The 23,185-nt window shown below is 39.7% G+C and overlaps 1 protein-coding gene across 1 annotated transcript in view; it reads left to right on the forward strand.

Moving 5' to 3' along the window:
- Positions 1–23,185, forward strand: part of COL19A1 (collagen type XIX alpha 1 chain) — a gene marked incomplete at both ends in the record, with an annotated part of 189,903 nt that overhangs the window by 145,745 nt on the left and 20,973 nt on the right. The window contains 14 exons of the mRNA XM_083372775.1: positions 678–713; positions 810–863; positions 976–1,029; positions 3,776–3,817; positions 4,766–4,819; positions 6,495–6,548; positions 9,004–9,057; positions 12,029–12,082; positions 13,499–13,534; positions 14,269–14,319; positions 14,611–14,646; positions 15,806–15,832; positions 16,480–16,533; positions 18,964–19,008. Coding sequence (XP_083228901.1) covers positions 678–713; positions 810–863; positions 976–1,029; positions 3,776–3,817; positions 4,766–4,819; positions 6,495–6,548; positions 9,004–9,057; positions 12,029–12,082; positions 13,499–13,534; positions 14,269–14,319; positions 14,611–14,646; positions 15,806–15,832; positions 16,480–16,533; positions 18,964–19,008 — 651 coding nt within the window. The remainder of the gene's footprint in view (positions 1–677; positions 714–809; positions 864–975; positions 1,030–3,775; positions 3,818–4,765; positions 4,820–6,494; positions 6,549–9,003; positions 9,058–12,028; positions 12,083–13,498; positions 13,535–14,268; positions 14,320–14,610; positions 14,647–15,805; positions 15,833–16,479; positions 16,534–18,963; positions 19,009–23,185) is intronic.

Genomic DNA, 23,185 nt, shown 5'->3' on the forward strand with positions numbered 1-23,185 from the left:
AGTAAATAATAATTTTAAAAAACTGCTAGCAGAGGGTTTTGACAGATGGCTGGAGCTATAGGTATTTTGATAGCCCTCCTGCTTTGCCTGTGGAATCATTCATCTTCTAAGTTGCTAATAACCCCACAGAGGGCCTTGACCAATATCTTGAGAAGCTTTACTTAACAGTAAAATGACAATTGAAAGGGATGGATGGATGGATGGATGGATGGATGGATGGATGGATGGATGTTAAAAAACATACTCCTCCCCCACGTACAAGGAGCCATGTCTAAAATGAGTGCTTCATTTTAGAAGATTTGCAGAATCTCTAATCAGAGCTAGAAAAACTCCATACTAAGATCCCCAAGGGCAACTATCAATGCTACTAATTTAGACTTAACAATGATCAGACCAGTGAAAGAAGCTTCCTATCCTGATTTCCAATATCATGTTCTGCTGTAATCAACAGATCTGACTAAGAAGAATCTTAGCCTCAAGTGATACTTTTGTGCTCATGAATAACCAGATATGAGGTCCAGCTCTATCTCTTTGTAATCCTGGGTGGATTTTTTTACTTGCGCAAATTTTCAATGGCAATAACAACCCCCTTTTTTATAATGATGAGAATGATGATGATGAGGAGGAGGAGGAGGAGGAGGAAGAGGATTGTATTCACTCATTGCTCTGTTTTTCAGGGTTTTAAAGGGCCTCCTGGGACACCAGGATACCAAGTAAGATATTTCATAGGAAATCTTGGTCAATACTTTTATTGTGCTTATTGTGTAAGTTTTCCTTGATACTTGATGCTCCAAATGTTCCTTCCACAGGGACCAAGAGGGCCTCCTGGATTACCTGGGCCTCCTGGAACTCCTGGCCTTAATGTAAGTACTAATACGTAAATACATGTCAGTAGTATCTTCTTGAACAAGGTTCAAGCAATACAACAACAACAACAACAACAACAAGGTCTTCCCTGTTTTTATGTACATTTAGGGTATTCCAGGCCGAGATGGAAAGCCAGGAATCCCAGGCCCTCCAGGTGACCCAGTATGTATATTAACTAACTCAACTCTCTTACACTGAAGGCAAATGTATCTAAAATCACTAAAATTTGAATACAGATAGTCCTCGACTTACAACAGTTCATTTGGTGACCATTCAAAGTTACAATGGCATGGGAAAAAGTGACTTAGGACCATTTTTCACATTTACAACCATTGCAGCATCCCCACGGTCACGTGATCAAAATTCAGACTCTTGGCAACTGCCTCCTTTTTTATGATCGTTGCAATGTTCCAGGGTCATGTGATCCCCTTTTGTGACCTTCTGACAAGCAAAGTCAATGGGGAAGCCAGATTCACTTAATAACTGTGTTACTAACTTAATAACTACAGTGATTCACTTAACAATTGTGGCAAAAAAAAGATCATAAAGTGGGGCAAAATTAACTTAATAACTCTCTAGCTGAGCAGCAGAAATTTTGGGCTCAGTTGTGGTTGTAAGTTGAGGACTACCTGTATATATATTCTTAAAGTCAGTTATTTACATTTGAAGAATTGAAATTATCTTTCAATCAATTCCTGAAATGATTCCTACATCGCTAGAAAAGATATAAACTGAGGTAACCCCCATAACTCCTCTTTTAAAGGGCTCCTAAGTATATTATAAGGGACGCGGTGGCTCAGTGGGTTAGGACGCTGAGCTTGTCGATCGGAAGGTCGGCAGTTTGGCGGGTCGAATCCCGAGTGCCGCGTAGCAGAGTGAGCGCCTGTTACTCGTCCCAGCTTCTGCCAACCTAGCAGTTCAAAAGCACCTAAAAATGCAAATAGAAAAATAGGGACCACTGCGGTGGGAAGGTAACAGCGTTCCGTGCGCCTTTGGTCATGCCGGCCACATGACCACAGAGATGTCCTCGGACAAGCGCTGGCTCTTCGGCTTTGAAACGGAGATGAGCACCGGCCCCTAGAGTTGGAAACGACTAGCATGCATGTGCGGGGGAACCTTTACCTTTAAGTATATTATATGAACAACTTCAAGACTTCATGCTATGCGTAATATTAAATTCCTTGCCTCAAACGCTCCCAAAGAGCTGGGAGGGGTCTTAAATAATTAAGGCTTGGGGGTGTCAAACTGCCGGCCCGCAGGCCGGAGCGTCATGGAGAAACTGCGCCGATCCCATTGCCGGCAAAGGGAAAAAGTTCCGATATGTCGTGCGACGTCACGTGACGTCGCGAGTTTCACATGTCTGGGTTAGAAAGAGAAATTGGGAAAGCTGAAGAATTTCAGACGAAATTTCTTCCTCACCCTCTGCAACCCTTTTCCAATTTTCTTAAGGAAGTTCTGTAATGTGAAGTCTCCCTTTGCAGGCATTTCTTCCAAGGTTTCTTCTATTAAAAAACAATTCTCATAAACTGTCACCAATTAAACTGAACCTCCTGCCAGGATAGTCCAATTGCAGGGTTCTCCCCTTCCACCGAGAAGGGAAGAGAAGTAGCATTGCTGAGCTTCACAAAGCTGGAAGCTTAAGGGGAAATTGTAACCGTGCGGTGTTGCCCATGGGCAGGGGTAGGCAACCTTGGCTCTTTTAGGACTCGTACACTTCAACTCCCAGAGTTGGCTCAGGAATTCTGGGAGTTGAAGTCCATGAGTCCTAAAAGAGCCAAGGTTGCCTACCCCTGCCCATGGGGATAGTTTTAGTAAGAAGTTCACTTATTAGAGTAAAAGAGGCAAACCTTTAGATACAAAAATTGAAAAGGAGAATATAAGGAAAAACAAAAATGACCAACAATCCCTCAAACAAATTTATGTATTTATTTATTATTGGGACTTATATGCCGCCCTATCTCCCGAAGGACTCAGGGCGGCTAACAACAATAAAATACAATAATACAAAAGTTAAAAAGAAATTAGATTAATAGCCCCAGTAGAATAAATTAAAATTAAGTTAAAAATTAAAAACATAATTAAAATCCCTGTCAGTCTAGGCCAGCCTGATGGAAAAGAAGTGTTTTGAGGCCGCGGCGAAAGGACCGGAGATCCGGGGCCATCCGAAGCTCAAGGGGGAGTTGGTTCCATAGGGCTGGCGCTCCCACAGAGCTTTGAACCACACAGCCCAGAGAGGGCCCATAAGTAACAAATTTCACAGCAAGTAAATATAGGCAAACCTACTGAATTATGTATCCCATCATTCATAAAGGCTTCAGTCATCCAGGTCATGCATTCAAATTGCAAAGACTAGAGCTGTTGGCAACCCAGCCTTTGTTTCTCTTTTTTCTTTCTTCCTTTTTCCCCTAAGCACTTTTTTTTTTGGTTTTATAAGAATTTAGCGGATGACTGAAAGTCAGCCTCCGTGGGGACACTGTGGCTTCCACCAGTCCATCTCCAATGTCATAGTTCTTGCTAATTATGAAGAGCACTAGCTAGCAAATGAATTACTTTCCTAGATACTTCCCCTGAGTTATTCAGCTTGGCCCATAAAATCAACAACAGCGTTCTGAAAAGCAGCATTAAAAGAAAGGAATAAATTTAAATAATAAAATCTCACAACAATTGGTATAATACCAGGTTAAACTCAGATTGCTTTCTGCAGTTATTGATCATCTCTCCCAATGTCAAAAGTAGGGACAAACTGCATACGTTATTAACTTCAAAAAACAGTGCTACATTTTAATACCAAGTAAACTGCCCTTGGAGGTATTGTTCCCTGCTTATCTGAACAAACAAATGCAGCAAAGAAAAAAAAATGTGTTTAGGGATCATGTAAGCACCAGTCTAAAAGTGTCTTTAATTACAGGTTGCTCTTCCTCTCCTTGGTGATATAAGTACTTTATTAAAGGTAATTGCCTTTTTGTAGCCTCTCTATCCCATTTTTTTTTTAAAAAAAACACATTTTCATAGGCTTCGGGGCTTGGATCCCTTCAGTCTTATCAGTCTTTGGCATGTACCAGTCTCCTAGCCTTATCCCCATAAATGACACTATGGTTAGAGGCAATGGAAGATCTACACCAATGGCCTTCATTATTTATAATTCACCAATTTAACAATGTTTGTTAACCATAAATGGTAAGTCAACCCAGAGTTTATTATTTAGGGTAAAGAGTTTTGTGCGCCTGTGGTTTTTTGTGCCCTTTCTGTCTGGAGGATGATTTTGTTTCCTTCCCCCCCCCCTTCTATTCAGTCATGGCCAATTCTCAGTGACCATCTGGACGAGACTTTGCAATTTTCTTGGCAAGGTTTTCCAGAAGTGTTTTGGAATTGCCTCCTTTCTGGGGCTAAGAGAAAGTGGCTGGTCCAATGTTCCCCCCAGCTGCCTTTGTGCCTCACATTCTCTCAGTTTCTAGCCTGAGGCCTTAACCACTACACCAAACTGAAACATTATATTTCTTTTACACGTAAAATGACTTTTTTTTTGCATGCGTAACCTCCATGCTTTTTCACAGTCTTGTTATCTAAAGTTTTGTTTTAGCAACTTTTTACAGAAGCCCCCTGAGTAATGAAGGCCTGTTTATAATAGTTCTTAAATTTAAGGTCTAATGCTATTTTTCTATTTATCACTTCATAAACAAAAATCCAACATAAGGCAATGCTGCCTTAAGCTCTGCTTCACAATCACCATGGCTTTTGGTCAGAATGTTTCTCAGAGGAGAAAATGCAACATTACAGACTTATCATAGGCAAGACCTTGAAGTCAGGAAGGTATATCTAGTTTGATGTCCTTTGTGAATACATTCTCCAACGCTACTTTTTTTTAAAAATCCCTCTACCATTATCTTTGTGCCATTAGGGAGATCCTGGTCCAAGAGGTCCCCCAGGGATCCCAGGAAGAGAAGGGTCAAAGGTGAGTTCCTCATGTGAGCTTTTTTAAAATGAAATTTGCTCATTTGTGGATTTTACTGAATTATACATGCACGGCTGTTGCTTTTTAAAATTGTAAATACATTGTTATCACTACCAGACATAATCAACATTTTGGCAGATTAAAAGACCATATGCATCCCACATTCCTGAACAGTCCTTCCCAGAATAAATGACCAGCCCTAGTTGGTCAGCTCTTCTGGAAATGGCACAGAAGCTTTTATGAGGGCAATTCGGAAATAAAATTCTGTTTGGTTATCAATGACAGACACTCGCAGACAAAGAACTTTTACTATACACATGAGAAAACTACAACATTATATTACTTTTCAACATAATCACCATTCAAATTGAGGCACTTGTCATAACGTCTTACAAGGTTTGAAATTCCTTAGTAGTAGTTGCTGGGTATGGGGTGATCAAAGCTTCAAAAGTCCTTGGCTGCATCTAGCGGTGTCCAGGCCAGCATTATTGTGAACCAACACCACACCGAAAGGCAGCATGGCCCGATGCTTGTTATGGATGGCTCATCTGTGTTTTCATAACGTTTCCAAGTAGATGTCTGAATTGATGGTCAAACCACACTCCATGAACTTCACTAGCAGTAATCCTTTGGCATCCTCACATTTGGCGGGATTTTCTATGGCACCACTTCCAGTGTGGTGTTGGTTCACGATAATGCTTGCCTGCACACCGCTAGACACACCCAAGAACTTTTGAAGCAGCTCCGTTGGGATGCTTTTGATCACCACCACCCCATAGCCCAGATTTGGTGCCGAGCGACTACCACTAAGGAATTTCAAACCATGTAAGACGTTATGATAAGTGCTTCAGTTTGAATGGCGATTATGTCAAAAAGTAATGTAATGTTGTATTTTTCTACTGTGTATAATAAAAGTTTTGTATCTGCGAGTGTCTGTCATTGTAACCAAAAGGAGATTTATTTCAGAATTGCCCTCATAATTAAGAAGGTGTTTGCATGGGAGACTTACTGAGCAGAATTTATGAAGGAAACATTATAAAAGAAGGAATCTGGGCAAGGCAATAGACTTTGCTACAACACAGATTTTACACTTCGATCTGAATTCAAAATAACAATATCTGAGCTGCACAAGAGCCCTCTGAGTTGCAATAGTGGTAGTCCTACTAGCTTACTGTTGGATTCAATTTCATACAATTAGACCCCTCAGACTGGTCCCTTGATTTATCGTGGACAAATGGCATGGTTAAGCCTTTCCTATTCTTTTTTAAAAAATTTACTTCCTACTTAATGTTGCACTTTACAGATGCAGGAACAGGGAAGTACCAAGGAGAATTCCTGTACAAAATTATCTTGAACATTTTTCACGAGCTGATTCATATATACAGAGTGATCTCTCTTACTCTGTCATTCAGTATCAATACTGCAATTCAGTGAAAATTAAACAGTTTTTCTGAATTTAGCAGGATTCAACTTCAAGTGTATATTGGATTACAAAGTTAACCATGTAAATGTTTATGTGCATTTAAGCCAACATTGATGCTGCAGTTGTTAGAGCTAAGGAACAAAAAGTATGTTACAATCTCTGCTGTGCTATTTTGGCATCCATTATTTGAAACTGTTTCCTTTGAGAAACGTGTTTTATAAACCAGACAATGTCTATTTTCTTTGTCCCAAGGGGAGCAAAGGGGAACGTGGATTTCCTGGTCTTCTGGGAGAGAAAGGTGACGAGGTATGAAGATCTACTCCTGCTGTAACAAGAATAGTTTTCTGATTAGTGTTACCCTTGTCATCCTCCTAGTTTTCATTCTAGGCATTCAGGCATTTCATTTAGCAAGCCTTGCCGCTGTCACTGCCACATCTATTAGCCCTCTCACTATAGCCCTGGAAAGCAAGACATTTTTGACAGAGAGAAAGCATTTCTCCACCATCCACTCCTCACAAAGTGAAATTTACTTCATGCTTCCACTCCCACTCACCCACCGGCCGCCGCAAAAAAATAATTTTCCTTATCCACATTACAGAAGGCAAAAAGTCTCCTCTGCCTAAAAAAACATGACTGCAGTTTCATGGACTTCCACATGACCAAGGAACTTTGGAATAAAGGGATTTTTAATGGGAGGGCATTATGTTGCGACAGATCACATGATGTTGCGAGTTTGACACCCCTGCATTAGATTGTTTTTCTCTGCATTTCATTCTCTCCCTTTCTTTTTCTCCCTCTTTTTTTTCCTACTTCTCTCTGTTGGCTACCTCTCTTCTCTCTATAAGAGGGAAAACATACCATAGATAGTAGATGCCACAACATTGTGTAACTGGCCATGTCTCCACTTAGTAGCTCAATACAAGGTTTAATTTTTAAAGTTAAAAATACCCCACAGGCCAAAAAAAGGGAAATCTTATCTAGCATTTACAGTATTGTCAAAGTAAGAAAACAGATTTCATCGGCAATCTTTTGTTAGAATATCAGAGTAAAATAAATTCAATCCCCCAAAAATTTCAATTTGTTGAAATGAAATCAGGTGATTTAATATAATGCATGAAACAATATTAAATAGCATATAATTTATGTGGGAGAGGTAAAAAAGAGCCCCCCCCTTAGTTTTGTTTTAAATTAAGATTTGGTTTAATTTGGTTGGAATCATGTGGTTTTCTGAATTTTATTAAGAGCAATCTAAGTTGATTCTTTTCGTAAAGAAGTAAACATTGGTAATAAGGAATAATGCAAGCTAGTATCATACTGTCATGTATTCCTTGACAAACAGCTTATCGGAATAATGTGCTTTGAGAAGACACTATATGTATTGACTTTTTAAAAAATGGACAGAGATTTAAATACTACTTCATCTGTATACAACAATATATACTTTATGGTCCCATGTCCATTAGCAAAGACTAAAAACAAAAACAAAAAACAATATAGCATTGCTTAATATAGCACCCACCCTACAGGTTGTGACCAACTTTACGGAGCAGCGTTGTCTGGAAATGTTTTCGTAGTCATGTGGCCAGCATGACATCGTGCCACAGCACAGAGGGTACGGCAAAATACAGAACGCTATGATCTTCCTGCATGTTATATGTGGTGTCTATTCATCTACTTGCACTTACAAGCTTTTGAACTGCTAGCTTGGCAGGAATTGGGACAAGTGATGGAAGCTCACTCTGTCTTGCAGCACTTGGGTCTCGAACTGCCAAGATATAGACCTTTAAAGATCTAAGACTCAGTGTTTTAACCACTCGGCCAACCTAGCAGAAGCCTGAATTGGGAGCCTGTGCAGTAAAATAAATTTATCACAGGCAAACAATAATATTTATTTGTTTGGGTGGTTCACAATATCCTTACAGGTTCCTTTGCAATGCAGTAAAAGAAGCAGCAATAGCAAACAAACAAAAAATCCAGACACCTGACATCAAGCAATCCTGAACAATACTCTTAAGAACCCAGGAGCAAGAGGCAAATCCAAATAAAAGGGCTGGTTTATAATTGGCAATTAGATTTTTAAGAGGCTCCAGAGTGAGTGCAAATCTTTTCATTAGATCGGTAGGGTGCCACACGAACTCATGTGGTTACTAAGCAAGAGTCACACTGCTGTGCAGCTGATAAGCTTCTCAGGCAATCTAGCACTCTTGAGTGGTTCTCACATTCTATCGCCCTGCAAGTGGCTAAATTAATCCTTTTTCCAGGACAGCGGATTATACCTGAACGAAATAGAGTTTCAAGACCAGCAGAGCAGCGTTGTACTTTAAGTCAATCTGAAAATGTTTCTGGTTTCACTGATCTTTGAATAAACCTCACAGGAGAATTTTTGAGAAAGTATACATGTACTAGAAATGGGTTCTTTTCCCAAGCAGAAAGGGAGAATTAAAGTATGGTATCAAGAAACATGTTCTAACTCTAGATTTTTTTTAATGTTTCTTCAATATTCTCTGACTTTTATTTTATATTCAGTTTTATTGTAAACTTGAATTAGCACTTGCTTTTCTCCTATGTGTTTAGGAACCTTCTTACCACTTATCATAATGTTTGACTTATCCAAACTAATTGTATAGAAAATATTTACTACTGTACAAGTGTGCATTTTCTATAAATTTAGGAAAGGATTGTTGGCAATGATTTAAACAAATATCACATACACACAAGCATAGTTCACATATTCCCATTCTCATAGTTTGATTTGTTTCAGGGCCTTCAAGGAATTCCAGGCCTGCCTGGTGTGGCAGGACCACTAGGACCTCCTGTAAGTATTTGAGTTTATATTTGCCTTTGAAATGTTGCAGCCTAATTACTTGACAGCTTCAACTCAATGTTCTTGTTAATATGATTTGAAAACATGATTTTCTTAATTGAGTGCAAATAATGGTACTTGATAGGTTACAGCAAAAGGAAATATCTTAGTTGATTCCCTGCTAAGCAGGGTCAGATCTGGTTTGTACTCCACTGGAGATCAATAGGAAGTCCTAGGAATGTAGAGTGGCTGTAGAAGTTTTAATAACATCCAAAAAGAAGGTAAGGGCAAAGGATTTCCATTAGATTTCCATCTAATAATGTCTAAACATGTTTACAGTATTGGAATTTAGAGAAATAATACAATACCTTGGAAGAAAATAATGTTTGAAGGCTTTGCAGCACCTGCAATAAAATGGTGGTCGTATCCCTAATTCTCTTTTAGTAGAATTGTCATTCTTATGCTGCGATGACTTGCATGCAGTGCATTATCTGCAAAAGGTACACTCCATATTCAGAACTGAAGAAGCTTCAGCGAGAAGCAAAACATCTTCAAGGGAAAAACAAAGTCCAATTGCCTTTTGAAAAAGCACTTTGAGGACAACCATGACCTGGATGACTGCAAATCTCCACAGACTCCATATTATTCTCTACCCACTACAGCTGGTTGTACACATAAAACTAGTTGAGTACCCCTGTTCACTTAGGGGTAATTAATCTGAGAAGAGTTAATCGGTTAAGGAAGGAGTATAAAAGTCTACCAATGAAGCCTCAAGTTATGTTAGATACCTGTCTTAATTTAACAGTGGGATGAATATCATTTAGTCACTGTAGTAACAGAAACTTTCTAGGTAAAGAATGCAATTGTAAACCTAACTTTCATCCAGCAAATTTTTAAAATAAGTTCTATATGGCAAAATCATTTCAGTTAAATACAGCAGTTGTATCAGTAGTGTATACAGTGGTGACATATCCCTTAGTTATGACTGAATACAGTTACATTGATTCTTTTTTTTAATATAACTTCATTAAGTTTTTTGAAAGTTAGGTAAGTAAAAAATAAAAAACTAACAAAAAGCTAATAGTCAAGAAAAGAGAGTATAAAGGAAATCAGAATGCAGAGAGAAGTAGCAGATAGAAGTGCAAAAAATATATAGAAATAAACACAAATATCCCCCCAATAGAATGACTTCTGACTTGTTTTACAGCAGATGTAAATAAAATTTGAGTTCAACTATTGCTCTACAATTACATTGTACCCTCCATTTCTTTATAATCTACAAATATTACTGATTCTCAGATCCATATGTCATAACTTCATAATACAAAATGGACTTCCAGTTGGTATTAAATTTAGCCAATGTCTTTTTTCTAATCAGAGCCATCAGTTTCACCATCCTAGTCAGCTCCATCACCAACCATTCATCCATTGTAGGTATCATAAAATCCATCCAAGGTTGGCCATATAGAAGTCTTGCTGCTGTTGTCATATAGAACAGGGGTGTCAAACTCAATTTCATTGAGGGCCGCATCTGCATTGCGGTTGCCCTCAAGGGGCAGGGTGGGTATGGCCAGGGTGGGCATGGCCTACTGGGTGGGCGTGGCTAGAGTGTGCATGGCCTACTGGGTAGGCATGGCCAGCTCTACATCATTCGCATCAAGGGTGCCTATGGGGGCCTGGGCAGGAGTGGGACAGATCTGAGGGTCTCTGGCAGAAGGAGGGTCTCTGGGCCAGGGCCAAGGCAGTGGGGGCCGTTCCCTCACTGTTTCCAGGATGGCTTCGCGGGCCACATGAAACCACTTCGCGGGCCGGATCTGGCCCCCGGGCCTTGTGTTTGACATGTCTGATATAGAAGAACAAAATACATGCAATTTTCCAATTTGCCCATCAGCCCTGCCAAAAATGTCTCTCCTCTGACTTATATATTGAACTTCATATTTTTAAAATTAATCTATCGCTTGGCTTTTTGAAAAGCCCGCCCCAAAGATGGTAAAATAGAAAACACCCTTCTTGGTTTTTACATTTCCAAAAGTGGTTAGAAGTCCCACTACACATTGTTGACAATCTCTCTGGTGCTAAATACCATCTAGGCACTGTTATATTAAAAAAAACAACACTTGTATTATTTTAGAAATAGAATCATTGCAAATAATTTGTCAAAGCTGGGGAAAAGAAAGGGAATGGCATCAGAAAAACAACTTTTGGCCGTTCTGTTTTAAAAATTATGTCAAAGACATACAGTATCAATAAGATGCAGTACTTTGCCTCGGATATAAGGGTAATGTGTGCTTTGGTTATATGAAGGAGTGAAGCAGGGGCCATCTTTGAAGAAACTTTGGAAATTTCAGGAAGTCCTGAGTAGTAGCAAGGATGTTTGCACATGCTGATTCTTGAATTTTGTTTCATTTGTCCTGTAGCACTTGCACTTATTTGCACATTTGTTTAGGAAAAATTACCTGAAGGGCTGCTTTCTGCTGCATCAGACATATCCTCAGATCAAGTGGAGAGGGTTTTTTTCTGGGTTCTACCCAGGCCTTTTTTTCTCATAGAACGCTCAGAACGGAGTTCCGGCACCTTTTTTGGATGGAACCTTGTAGGGTAGGCAAGGCGGGTTGTATGATATGTGTGAGTTCCGGCACCTATTTCTTTTACAAAAAAAGCACTGGTTCTACCTATGATGTAGTAGGCAATTCAGTGTAGACTGTGATAGGAACTTCTCAGGAATTACACCAATACTGAGCGACAGGTTGCCCTGATGTAAAGATAGGATTTGCTTTCCTTCAGGTGAAAGGTTTACCTGAAAAATGAGTTTCCTCTACGATATTTGTTTTGGTTTACATCTGACAGGTCAGATGAAATGAAATACATGTTTAGATAAATAATTGCAGAAAAATAATTTCTTTCTTTCCAAAAGCACAGCTTTCAAACTCTTAATGTTAAGACAGAAAACTCTTTTGTTTTGTGTTATTTCTTTGTTTTACAGGGCGCAATAGGAAGACCTGGACATCCTGGATCACCAGGAACAAAAGGCGAGAAGGTCTGCTATTCTTCAAACTACACACATACCCTTCTAACAGCAATTTTATTGTTTCTTAATAATAATAATAATTAATAATAATAATAATAATAATAATAATAATAATAATAATAATAATAATAATAATAATAATAATAATAATAATAATAATAATAATAATAATAATAATAGAAGTTCATGCTCAGGCAGGAAACACTATATATAGCATTTCAGACAAATGGCTGTGCAGTCTCTTCTTAAAAACCTCCAGTTTTTTTAATTTCTTCTTAGTTAAATAAGAGTAAGGTGCACTCTTTAACATTATTAAGATTGAATCTTTCATTTTATTGATTTGTGGTTTACATAGTTTGCATAGCAATATAAAGAAAGTAATAGCTAGATTTGTTAGCGCTCTTTCACATAGAAATATTTTAAAATGCTATCTCTTATTTCAGTGGTAATTTCAAAAGTTCTTTGTACTTGACCCTCAATAAATATGAGCCCAAACATTGATTGCTCCTGATAGCACAAATTATAGTACTTCTGATCTCACCTTTTTGCTGAAAGTTTATGACTAAATGTGGTCATTTATCAACATGTATACCCCAAAACTGACTTCTTAAAGATGTTTAAATAATTTCTTTGAAGTGTACTAAAAGTAGATGAGTTCATAAAAAAACTTGGCTTTGAAGTGTTCTGAAAGCTTCAACATTAACGATCTTCTTATGACTCTCATAAGCCACCTGTGGTTTAACGTTCTTCATTTGAGAAAGAGTGCCTTCTGCCACAACAATTTGTTTGATAGTACAGATTAATTACCATCAAATGCCATTTTTTTAAGATAGAGCAAAGCACTTTCTTTTCATTTTTATATTCTGAATGTATCTATGGCAGAGACAATTTGTCATAAGGTTTTTACATTGTAGAGACAATTTGTCACAGTGAACTGGTGGCAGTTATTTAAAAAAATATTTTTATTTTCAAAAAAAATCCATTTTTCCCAATTTTATTAACTTTAATAGTCTATCTGCCAAATTCTGTGTCCCACTGTGAAGTAGTTGCTGATAGTATTTTACAGCACACACATCAAGAATGTTGATTTGGTCTTCTGAACAGATTAAAAAACTGCAAGTAAAAGAATAGAATTACATTTTTTAAAATTGCATGGTAATTGTCCTCATGGTTAGATTAGAATATTTCTTAGTCATTAAGTTGAAGTGCAGAGAGCTTTGGGAATTACCACTGAGATAAAGAGGTAGCATTTGAAAACATTTTTATGGGAAAGAGCTCTAACAGTTCCAAGTATTATTTACTTTGTAGTACACATTTTAAATGCAAGTATTATCTGTATATATTCTGTAAAATCTTACTGTTCTCTGTGAAACAGTTCTTTTAAGAATTTTTTTTCTTTTTTTTTTCTTTTTTCTTTTGGTTTAGGGAAATGAGGGTGCTCCTGGGAAACCTGGACCACCTGTAAGTAATTCAGATTCTCTTACAAGCACCTGAGGTTCTAAAATATTTCATAGTATGATTTTGGTGGAATAGATTGCCAAAGTTAGGGCAGTATATCAGCAGGAAAGATCTGTATCAGGGAAGAACTGGATCTAATCCAGGGCTAGAATTAGTTTCCTAACAGCTTCAATAGGTCAAATGTTGTCAGTCCCTTTGTTCCTAGAGAAGTGCCTAATCCCTTTCTGTAAGCTGAAAAAACAATATCCTCCTGGAGAAAGATGGTCCATGGAGTCAAAGCAGGGAAGATCTCCCACCTCATTCTACATGGCGACTGTTTTTCTATGCAGCAACAAAGGGAGAAATATTATTCAGTGACAGTCCTTGAAAATATATGGATTATATTTTCCAATCTGCTATTGCAGACAAAAAGGGCTTTGGGGTGGGGGGGGAGGAGATGCTGCAAGACTTTGCTTTCTGCATCTTCAAGTGGAAGATCATCTAAGTGCAAGCCAGAGTCATTCTGCCTCCTATCATAGTTTATCCTGCCCTGGAGAAAACGGAGGGACCTTAAAGGTTGATCCTGTAGATCCAGAACTTCCCCAAGCCTGCTCTTTGGTTTAGAAGAATTTCTGTTTTCATATTGTTGCCTCGGGTAAAGGATATGTAGTGCTGAAGTCTTAGAAGACATCAGGACTTATTCTGAGTTTTAAGGTTTCTCATTACTATATTCTTTTTATTTATTTTTTTTTCTTCAGGGTATGTCATATAGTGAAAGTAATGGCATGAGCAGCTTATATAAACTACAGGTATTACATAGCATGAAAAATGCGTGTTTTTTTTTCTTTGTTGAATGTATGCCTTGTTTTTATTGATTTAAAAATGGCAACTTGGGTACACAATCAGTTTTAAAAATTTACATTTTTTAAAAAAAACTCAGTGCAAATCTTTTAATAACTATCCACATCTTTTACATCAGAAACATACAGTGTTCTATAGCATGATACAGAAGTCTCTTAATCCGCAAAAGATCAGTTTAAAAAAGTAAGACCAATGGCACTAAGCTAATTATAATTTAAAGGATTTTTTCCCTTTTTCAGGGAAGTTCTACTTATGCTGGTCCCCCAGGGCCCCCTGTAAGTATGGTATTATTATAGTTTGATATTTATTATATATGAATATATATCCAATTTTGCATAATATTCTTCAATACATTAAAATCATGAATTACAAAAGTTGAATTGTAGAAGCTTTAATGAAAGATGCACATCTACGTATTTTAAAATAATTTATTGAGCACAATAACATGTAAAGAATTGTATTTTAAGCTTTCTCTAAAATTATATTTTAAGAATGATTTCTCATATGTAGCTACAACATATAAAATTGTACCTGGAGATGGAGCCTATTCATTGCTAAGCATGCTCATTAGAAGGGGTAATTCATAGGTATCTTTTCTGGCATTTCTTTGAAAATAAGATTCCTGTCAGATTCTTTCTCTGAATTTTAGATCAATATGCAAAATGATTACAGAGAATTATATCAGAAGATTGATATAGTTTTAAGAACCTGTTTGTCCAAATTGCTACAGTTGCTGCTAAAAAAATAATAATGGTCCAAAATGAAATGAGAATTAAGAGTGGTTCTCTCAAAAATAAAAACCAAATTTCAAGACTTATACTAAACCTATTAACATCATTCTTTCCGTTTAAAAATGGGTTTAAAATTTGGTTATTGTTTGTTTCCAAAGAAAACATTTTATTTTATAAAGATGCAAGGATCTATTTTGTTTTATATGATAGTTACATTAAAGTGTTATTGTTAAAAATAATATATACATGTACGGGATTTCTAGCTCAACCCTAACCCCAATGGATGCATGGCTTTTATTCATAAAGGGAAGTCAACATGAATTCATTTATTATTTGTGGATAAACAATAAATTATCTTTGAGGGAGATGGGTGATTAAGAAACATGATAAACAAACAAACAATCTGCTGTAATGGTCTATTTGTTGTAAAGTAATTCACTGCAAATATTGAGGAATTAAAGCATCATAGTAAATGGAAATTAAAGGCATATCCCAGATTATTTTTCAAATACCATTTTTCCTAGACTCAGAACATTTGTGGAATTATGGTTCCTAAGAAAAGCAAATAATCACATTTCATGGGGTACTTCATTCAATAATGGAAGATTCTTGATTCTGATTAAAGGCCATAAAATCATTGGGTCAGTCTCGTTGAGTATCAGTCTCATAATTAAATTATGTACTGTATCCTATTTTCTTACAGGGCCCAAAGGGGGAGACTGGAGCAGTGGTATGTAATGGGTAAAATGAGTCCTTATTTATAAAATGTGTCCTGATGTGTTTGGTTATCGGTTTCCATTTTCAATTTCCGTTTATCGTCTTCCCTCCCTCTGGATAGTTAGTCTCAGCAGGGGAAAGAAAGCAAATGGCCTGGAGAACATAATGTCAAGATGGATCTACCCAGGGAGAAGAGATTTGTGGAAGCCATTTTGTCCAGTTTCAAAATTAGAAGCCAACATTGACCATTTGGATTACTTGTGAAACTAAGAGAGAGAGAGTCTGGCCTCATAAAAGGGACCACTTTATGCACATATAGTTGAACTATGGAATTAAATCTTATCAGATGTGATAATGGAAACCAATTTAGTACTAGGCTCTGATCCTTTTAAAAGAAGCTAGAATGACCATTAGTCCTTATTTGTGCAAGAGAATGTAATCACAAGTGTTATCCCCCTGTGTAACCTAAATACTGTATAGCCAGGCATAACAATCTTGATTCTGAAAACACTTTTTAGTTTCAAGTCATTAAATCGCTCAGCAGGGCAAAAATAGTCATTTCCAAGTAAGCAGTGTATTTAGCAACTTATGAAATACATCTGGCTTTATTTACTTAGGGTGTTGAAATCAGAAACAATTGTCTTTTTGTTTCTTTTCAAGGGTGAAGCGGGCCCAATGGGACTACCAGGGTTAGAAGGACTACCAGGAGAAAAGGTAGAGTTTTAATAGCAAAATTACATGTGGAAAATTGATTTCATTTACCTACTGACAATAATCATTCTTTTCCAAGCCTCCTTTGCCTATTGAAATCATATAGCAAATGTTTCCACAATGATATAGAATCTCCATTTAAAATAAAAAATAAAATAAAATTTACAACAGCAACAAAACTGAGTATTTTAAGCAAATTGATATCGGCTTAGGTTTATGATAGCACCAAGCACACTGGATGTGGCAGTTTGTGCTGGGGCAATTTCACAGAATAAGTGAAGGTAAAAGAAAAAGTTGCTATACAATAACAAAATTGCTGGCTGCTGATTCTTGGACAATAACTGCTGTTTCTTTGCGACAACCTGCTTTGCACCAGGCTGGTGACTATGGCCTGTGAATCCAAATGAAATGTACTATAAATTCAGATAGAATTTAGAGTGGGGGAAGAAAAGATTGTACTTGATTTTACATATAGCGTTAAGTCATGGTTTAGTAAACCATGTTTTATTAAAAACATTGACTGGATTTATAAAGCACTAGCCATAAACCTTGGTTTATAAACCACCATAGCTAAAGTCATACAGTATAGCAGACTAAGACAAAGCGTACGATTGTTTATCCATCTATTACAGGATGCAGATTCAACCTGCATAAATCTTGTTTTCCTAATCTTTCCCAATCATCTTTCCACATTGCTACTGAACAACTTGTTAGATTGTTTTCTACCAGCTGTTACAGGGGTCCTCAAACTTGGCCACTTTAAGACTTGTGGACTTCAACTCCCAGAATTCCCCAGCCAGCATGACTGGCTGGGGAATTCTGGGAGTTGAAGTCCACAAGTCTTAAAGAGGCCAAGTTTGAGGACCCCTGGGCTAGTAAATAGCTTTGATTTAGAATGGCTATATAGGGAGTATACATTGGGATGTTTGTGCTTCCAGAGCATCCTTTTCAAAAACCACTATATCAGATTAGGAAAAGCTGATAAGTGCTATAAAGGACACCCCTGTTCACATAAGTTGTCTTTTTGCCTGCAGCTATAAACCTACAACTACTGTATATGAGATGAATGTGAGAAACAAATGATAATTGGTTTATTAGAGTATTTTATACTCTACATTATATACTTTTTATAGTGCATTTGCTGCCATCTGCTGCCATCTGCTGCCGGACACGAATTCCCATCGTCCAGTACGCTCACACAGAGAAGGCCTCCTCAGGGTACTGTCGGCAAGACAATGTCGGCTGGCGACCCCCAGGGGGAGGGCCTTCTCTGTGGGAGCACCAGCCCTATGGAACCAGCTCCCCCATGAGCTTCAGATGGCCCAAGATCTCCAGTCCTTTCGCCGCGGCCTCAAAACACTCCTTTTCCACCTGGCTGACCTGGACTGACAGGGATTTTAATTATGTTTTTAATTTTTTAACTCTAATTTTTAATTTATTTTAATTTTAATTTTACTTTATTGTACAGAGGCCTTTAATTTTAATTTTATCTTAACTTCTGTATTTATTGTATGTTATTGTTGTTAGCCGCCCTGAGTACTTCGGGAGATAGGGCGGCATATAAGTCCCAATAAGAAATAAATAAATAAATAAATAAATTTGGCAGGAGTGGCCAGGACTCTATTCTGTTACTACTGTAGTGGACTCTTAATAGATATATTCCAGGAATTTGCATTCAACTAACTTCATTTCAGGAGGCTCTTCTATAATGTTCTCCAAACACCAAGTTGACAGGAAATTGAGCTTGCCTTAATTGTAATAGAAATAAGAAATATAGGAGAAAAGAATCTGCGATCCATGCAGTGAGATTAACAAATGCCAAAAAGGAGATTATATTAGAATTAACTGTGTGATAAAATTTTTTAACTATTCTCCTGTTGTTACTGTTATCACAATCACAGTCATCACCACTGGCTATAAGCTACCACGTTTTTCCAGTCCCCCAGTGCTGATAGCCCACCACTCACAAAACTTCATTTCTTTGTTTTCCTGTTGAATATGGCAAAATAATTGTGACATACTGTTGCACGTAAAAAGTTCATTGTCTTGAAGATCTTTTGGATAAATTATACATCCTGAGTAACGTATAGAATTTGCCTTCTTCTCTAAGCTGTTCTCTAGAATTTGTGCCAGAAACAAGAACTGAGATGAGAATCAATCATACTCAACAGAAGTAACTGGATGTTCTGATTGCTTATGATTGTTTCAAGAGACAGAAGCAAAGGAAAAAATCCAAGAAGTTGGTGTTCCTTTTGATTTTAATAGGATGAAGGCTGTTTCAGATAGTGGTTCCCAGGTATAAAAGGTCATACAGTGTGTGAAAAGGATTGTTTCCTCAAATGCTGAGTGAATTCATCACGCCTTCTTAGCAAGCATTGGATTTTCTCAAGAGGTATACTTTGGAAATACTGCAATTTAGTATGTCTTTTTTAGGGCGACCAGGGATCTGTGGGTTCTCCAGGAGTTCCAGGAATACCTGTAAGTATGCTCTTAGCAATGATGTTTCCATTTTGTGGAAGTGAATAGTAATCACAAGAGCTGGAGGAAGGGTACAGACTGCTAGACACGTAATAATGTATACAAACTGTGGGAAGTAATAGCCAAATATTCTGCTGAATATTCAGAATCAAAATTGCCATACTAATCACCAATCTTTTCTTTTTTTTATTGAAAAGTTTTTCAATACATTTTATCTTTAACAATCCCTCCCCCCCTCCCCCCACCCAACCCTTCCTAACCCTCTCTAACCCTCCCCCCACCCCTTCCCCTCTCCCCCCTCCCCGACTTCCCAGAGCTAAATACAAGGTATAAAGGTAAAAACAATCATAAACAACCATATGCTAACAACAATAAACTATTAAGTCTATCGCACTCTAGCTCATATAAAATGACACCAATCTTTTCTTATAAGCTCATTTCTTACTATAAAATACATCCTATGTTATTTGTCTTCTCACTGTGAAGCTTCAAAAGAATCTGGAAATAGGCTATACTCACTGCTGATGACTAACCTTAACTTTTTCTTCTTACAAATGATCTCCATTCATATTTAGAAAGTGTTGAGCATTCTTTGGAGAAAATTTTCTGTGATTAGCAAATCAATATTTTAAAGGGAATAGTTCCTTATTTGTTCTATGCTAAAAATTAAAACAAGACAATGAAAAAACAAGTCTACACCTATATTCAGAATTAACAAATCTGTCCTGGAAGAATTACATAAATGAACAAACAAACAAACAAATGAATGAATACCTGATCTTCTTTCTTTTTTTCTTTGTTCTATCTGTAATCCATTTCATAGTACCTTGTTGCCCCCAAAGTAAGGCCTACCCTGAAAATAAGCCCTAGCTTGATTTTTTGGGGTAGGCCTAATATGAGTCCTACCCCAAAATAAGCCCTACTTTTCAGGCAAGGCACACACACCTAAAATCAAGGTAGGACAGGAGTGGAGGTGTGGAGCTGCCCCATGTGCCCTGCAGCCACTTACCTTGCAGCCAGGTCTCTCCTCTCTGGCCCACTTCTACTGTGGCCTCTTCTGCACCCAGGCTTGCATTTTGCGGTCACAGGCCTTTCTAGAAGGCCTCTGCAGCCAAGAACCGAGCTATGGATTGAATCCATAGCTCGGTTCTTGGCTGCATAGGCCTTCCAGAAAGGCCTGACTGCAAAATGCAGTCCAGAGTGCGGCTGCAAAATGAAGCTGCTATTTCATGTAGAAGAAGTGGACCGGCTGAGTGGTGCTGGAGGTGCTGGAGGTGGGTATAAAGGGTGAACCATATCTGGAAACCGGGAGTTTCCAAGCCGCAAGAAAAAGCCGGGCCGGCAGACATTTGACAGTTGACAGCTGTCAAATGGCCGCCTGAAGCAACGACGCACGCGCACCGCCCGGCCGGCCGCCATTCCCGTTGACAGCTGTCAAAAGGGCGGCCGGGGGCCTACGCGCACGCGCCAGATTTGACAGTTCCTGGAACTGTCAAATCCGCAGTCTTCAACTCAGTCCTCCGAACTGAGCTAAGCGCTCAGCTGAGAGGAATTCCCTGACAGCCGCGAGCTGTCAAAGTACCGTTTGTTGATTGGCCGTTCTCCGAACGGCGGGGAAATACTGTTACCTGATTGGTTGTGTCGTTTGACAGTTTCCTATATAAACCCGGAGTGTTTGACAGTCAGCTGCCGGGAGCTGAACCGAATAAACTTTTGAACCTTGCCTACGGTCTCGCGTCTGTCTTTGTAAAGACAATTCACCTGGCGACGAGGGTGGGATCCCGGTACTATAGAGCTGCCTACTGAGCCGAGTCACACCGCAAAGGAGTTCCGATCCCTCCCGCTGACAAGTCACTGCTGAAGCCACTTGGAGGGCAAAGGAACCCTTTTCAGCAGCTTGAACAGTACTGTGGACCCAGACCATGGCAAATTTAGGTCACGTCAGAGAATTCGACGTCCGCCATCCCGAGGGATGGGAGTCGCACTGGGGACAAATTGAAGGCTACCTCGTTGTCAACAAGATAACAGAGGACCGCCACAAAGCTGCAGCCCTCCTCTGTCTCAGCAGGCCCGCCGTCTACGACATCGCCGTAGGGCTATGCAGCCCTGACCCCATCACGACCGTCCCGTACGCCGTGCTGACTGACCGCCTCAGCAAGCACTTCATGCCCCGTCGGTCCGAGCTATACTGGCACCTCCATTTCGCCCGCCGCCGCCAGCAACCGGGCGAAACTACCACAGCCTTCATCGCTGGGGTACGTCACGCCGCCCGCAGGTGCCAATTTCCCGACCTGGAAGACCGCATCAGAGACCAGGTTATCGTCGGTCTCTCTAACGAGCGGCTCCAGTGGAAGCTGGTAGCCAGACCCACGATGGACCTCGCTCAACTAACGTTAGAGATCATGGCCTACGAAGACAGCCACCGTGAGGGCTCTCCGGTGTACAGAAGTAGCCCGGCCGGTTCAGTCCACCATGCCAGGGAACCGGACGACGAGCAACCAGAGACCTACACCGGCGTCGACGACATCATGTCCCGCTTCAGCAAAATGAGCGCCGACCACGGAAAGAACCGCAGGCCATCCAGGCCAGCCGGTCCGGTTCCAAGACCCACCGCCACAGGGCCAAAACCAAAGTGTGCCAGCTGCGGCGGGGCTCACGCCAGAGCCACATGCCGTTTCAGAAACGCCAAATGCCACGGATGCGGGAAGACCGGGCACATTCGCTCAGCGTGCCGCAGTTTGAACCAGGAAACCCTCCACGAGCTTGAGGAAATTCCGGCAGGTAGGACCAAGGTCCCTTCCCCCCGCCAAAGAAATTCCCCAACCCTCAGTCTTGTCCATTCGAGCCAAAACAAAAATCTCGCCCATCCATCAGTTACAACCCAAAATTAAAATTTGGGTTAAAATTCAAGGGGTGCCCTGCGAAATGGAGGTCGACTCCGGTTCCTCAGTTTCAATAATGTCTTGGGACACTCTCAGAAAAATTGGGTTTAAAAATAGACGCCGTATTCCCATGCAGCCCTCCAAAATACTCCTTGCAGATTTCCAGGGAGCCGCTATTCAATTAAAGGGGCAGGCACAAGTAAAAGTAGAATACAAAAAATTCCTTGGGCATTTAACGATCCAGATCACTGAGGCACCCAGGTCCACCCTCATTGGGTTAGACTGGTTCGAGGCTCTGGGCATCTACCTAGAGGGCACCAACCGCATACAATCCCGAACATTAGAACAGGTTTGCCAGGCGTTCGCGGACGTTTTCGACGGAACGCTTGGCAAATACACAGGCACCCCTATAGACCTCAAATTAAAACCTGAGGTAGGCCCCATCCGCATCAAGGCAAGAAGGGTCCCCTTTGCGCTGAAACAAAAAATCGAGGCCGAATTAGACCGTTTAGTCAACCTTGGGGTCCTGGAACCAACAGACGGGGGAACCTGGGAAACTCCCATAGTCACACCAGTTAAACCAAATGGGGACGTGAGAATATGCGCGGACTATAAGGCGACTCTAAACCGCGCATTAAATCCCCATGCATACCCAGTGCCTGCTGTCAGGGACGTGCTGTCAGAAATAGGGTCCGGCTCAATATTCGCCAAACTCGACCTAGCGCATGCCTTCCTTCAGCTACCTGTCACCCGGGAGACAGCTGAAGCACAAACCATTGTCACACACCGCGGCGCTTTCAAAGTAAACCGCCTCCAATTCGGCATCTCAGTGGCTCCTGGCATCTTCCAGGAAGTCATGGAAAAAACGTTAAAAGGAATCCCAGGTGTATGCCCCTATTTCGATGACATACTCATCGCAGGGGAATCAGAAAACAACTTAGCAGAAAGGCTACAAGAAGTATTATTGAGATTTAGGAAAGCGGGGCTAAAACTCAAACGTGAAAAATGTTCTATAGGCGTCCCATCTGCAGATTTCTTAGGCTACAAAATTGACTCGCAGGGAATCCACCCCACGAACTCAAAAATCCTTGCTATCAAAGCCGCCCCTACCCCAAAAAATAAAACCGAGCTCCAAGCTTTCCTTGGACTGTTAAATTTTTACCATGCCTTCCTGCCAGGGAAGGCAACGATCGCAGAACCCCTCCACAGGCTGCTCGATAAAGGGGCAGCCTGGCAGTGGACAACAGCCCATGAAAACAGTTTTAAAACACTCAAACAAATGCTTTCCAGCAACA

The sequence above is a fragment of the Vipera ursinii genome (assembly GCF_947247035.1).
Source record: "Vipera ursinii genome assembly, chromosome: 1".
Taxonomy (NCBI): Eukaryota; Metazoa; Chordata; class Lepidosauria; order Squamata; family Viperidae; genus Vipera; species Vipera ursinii.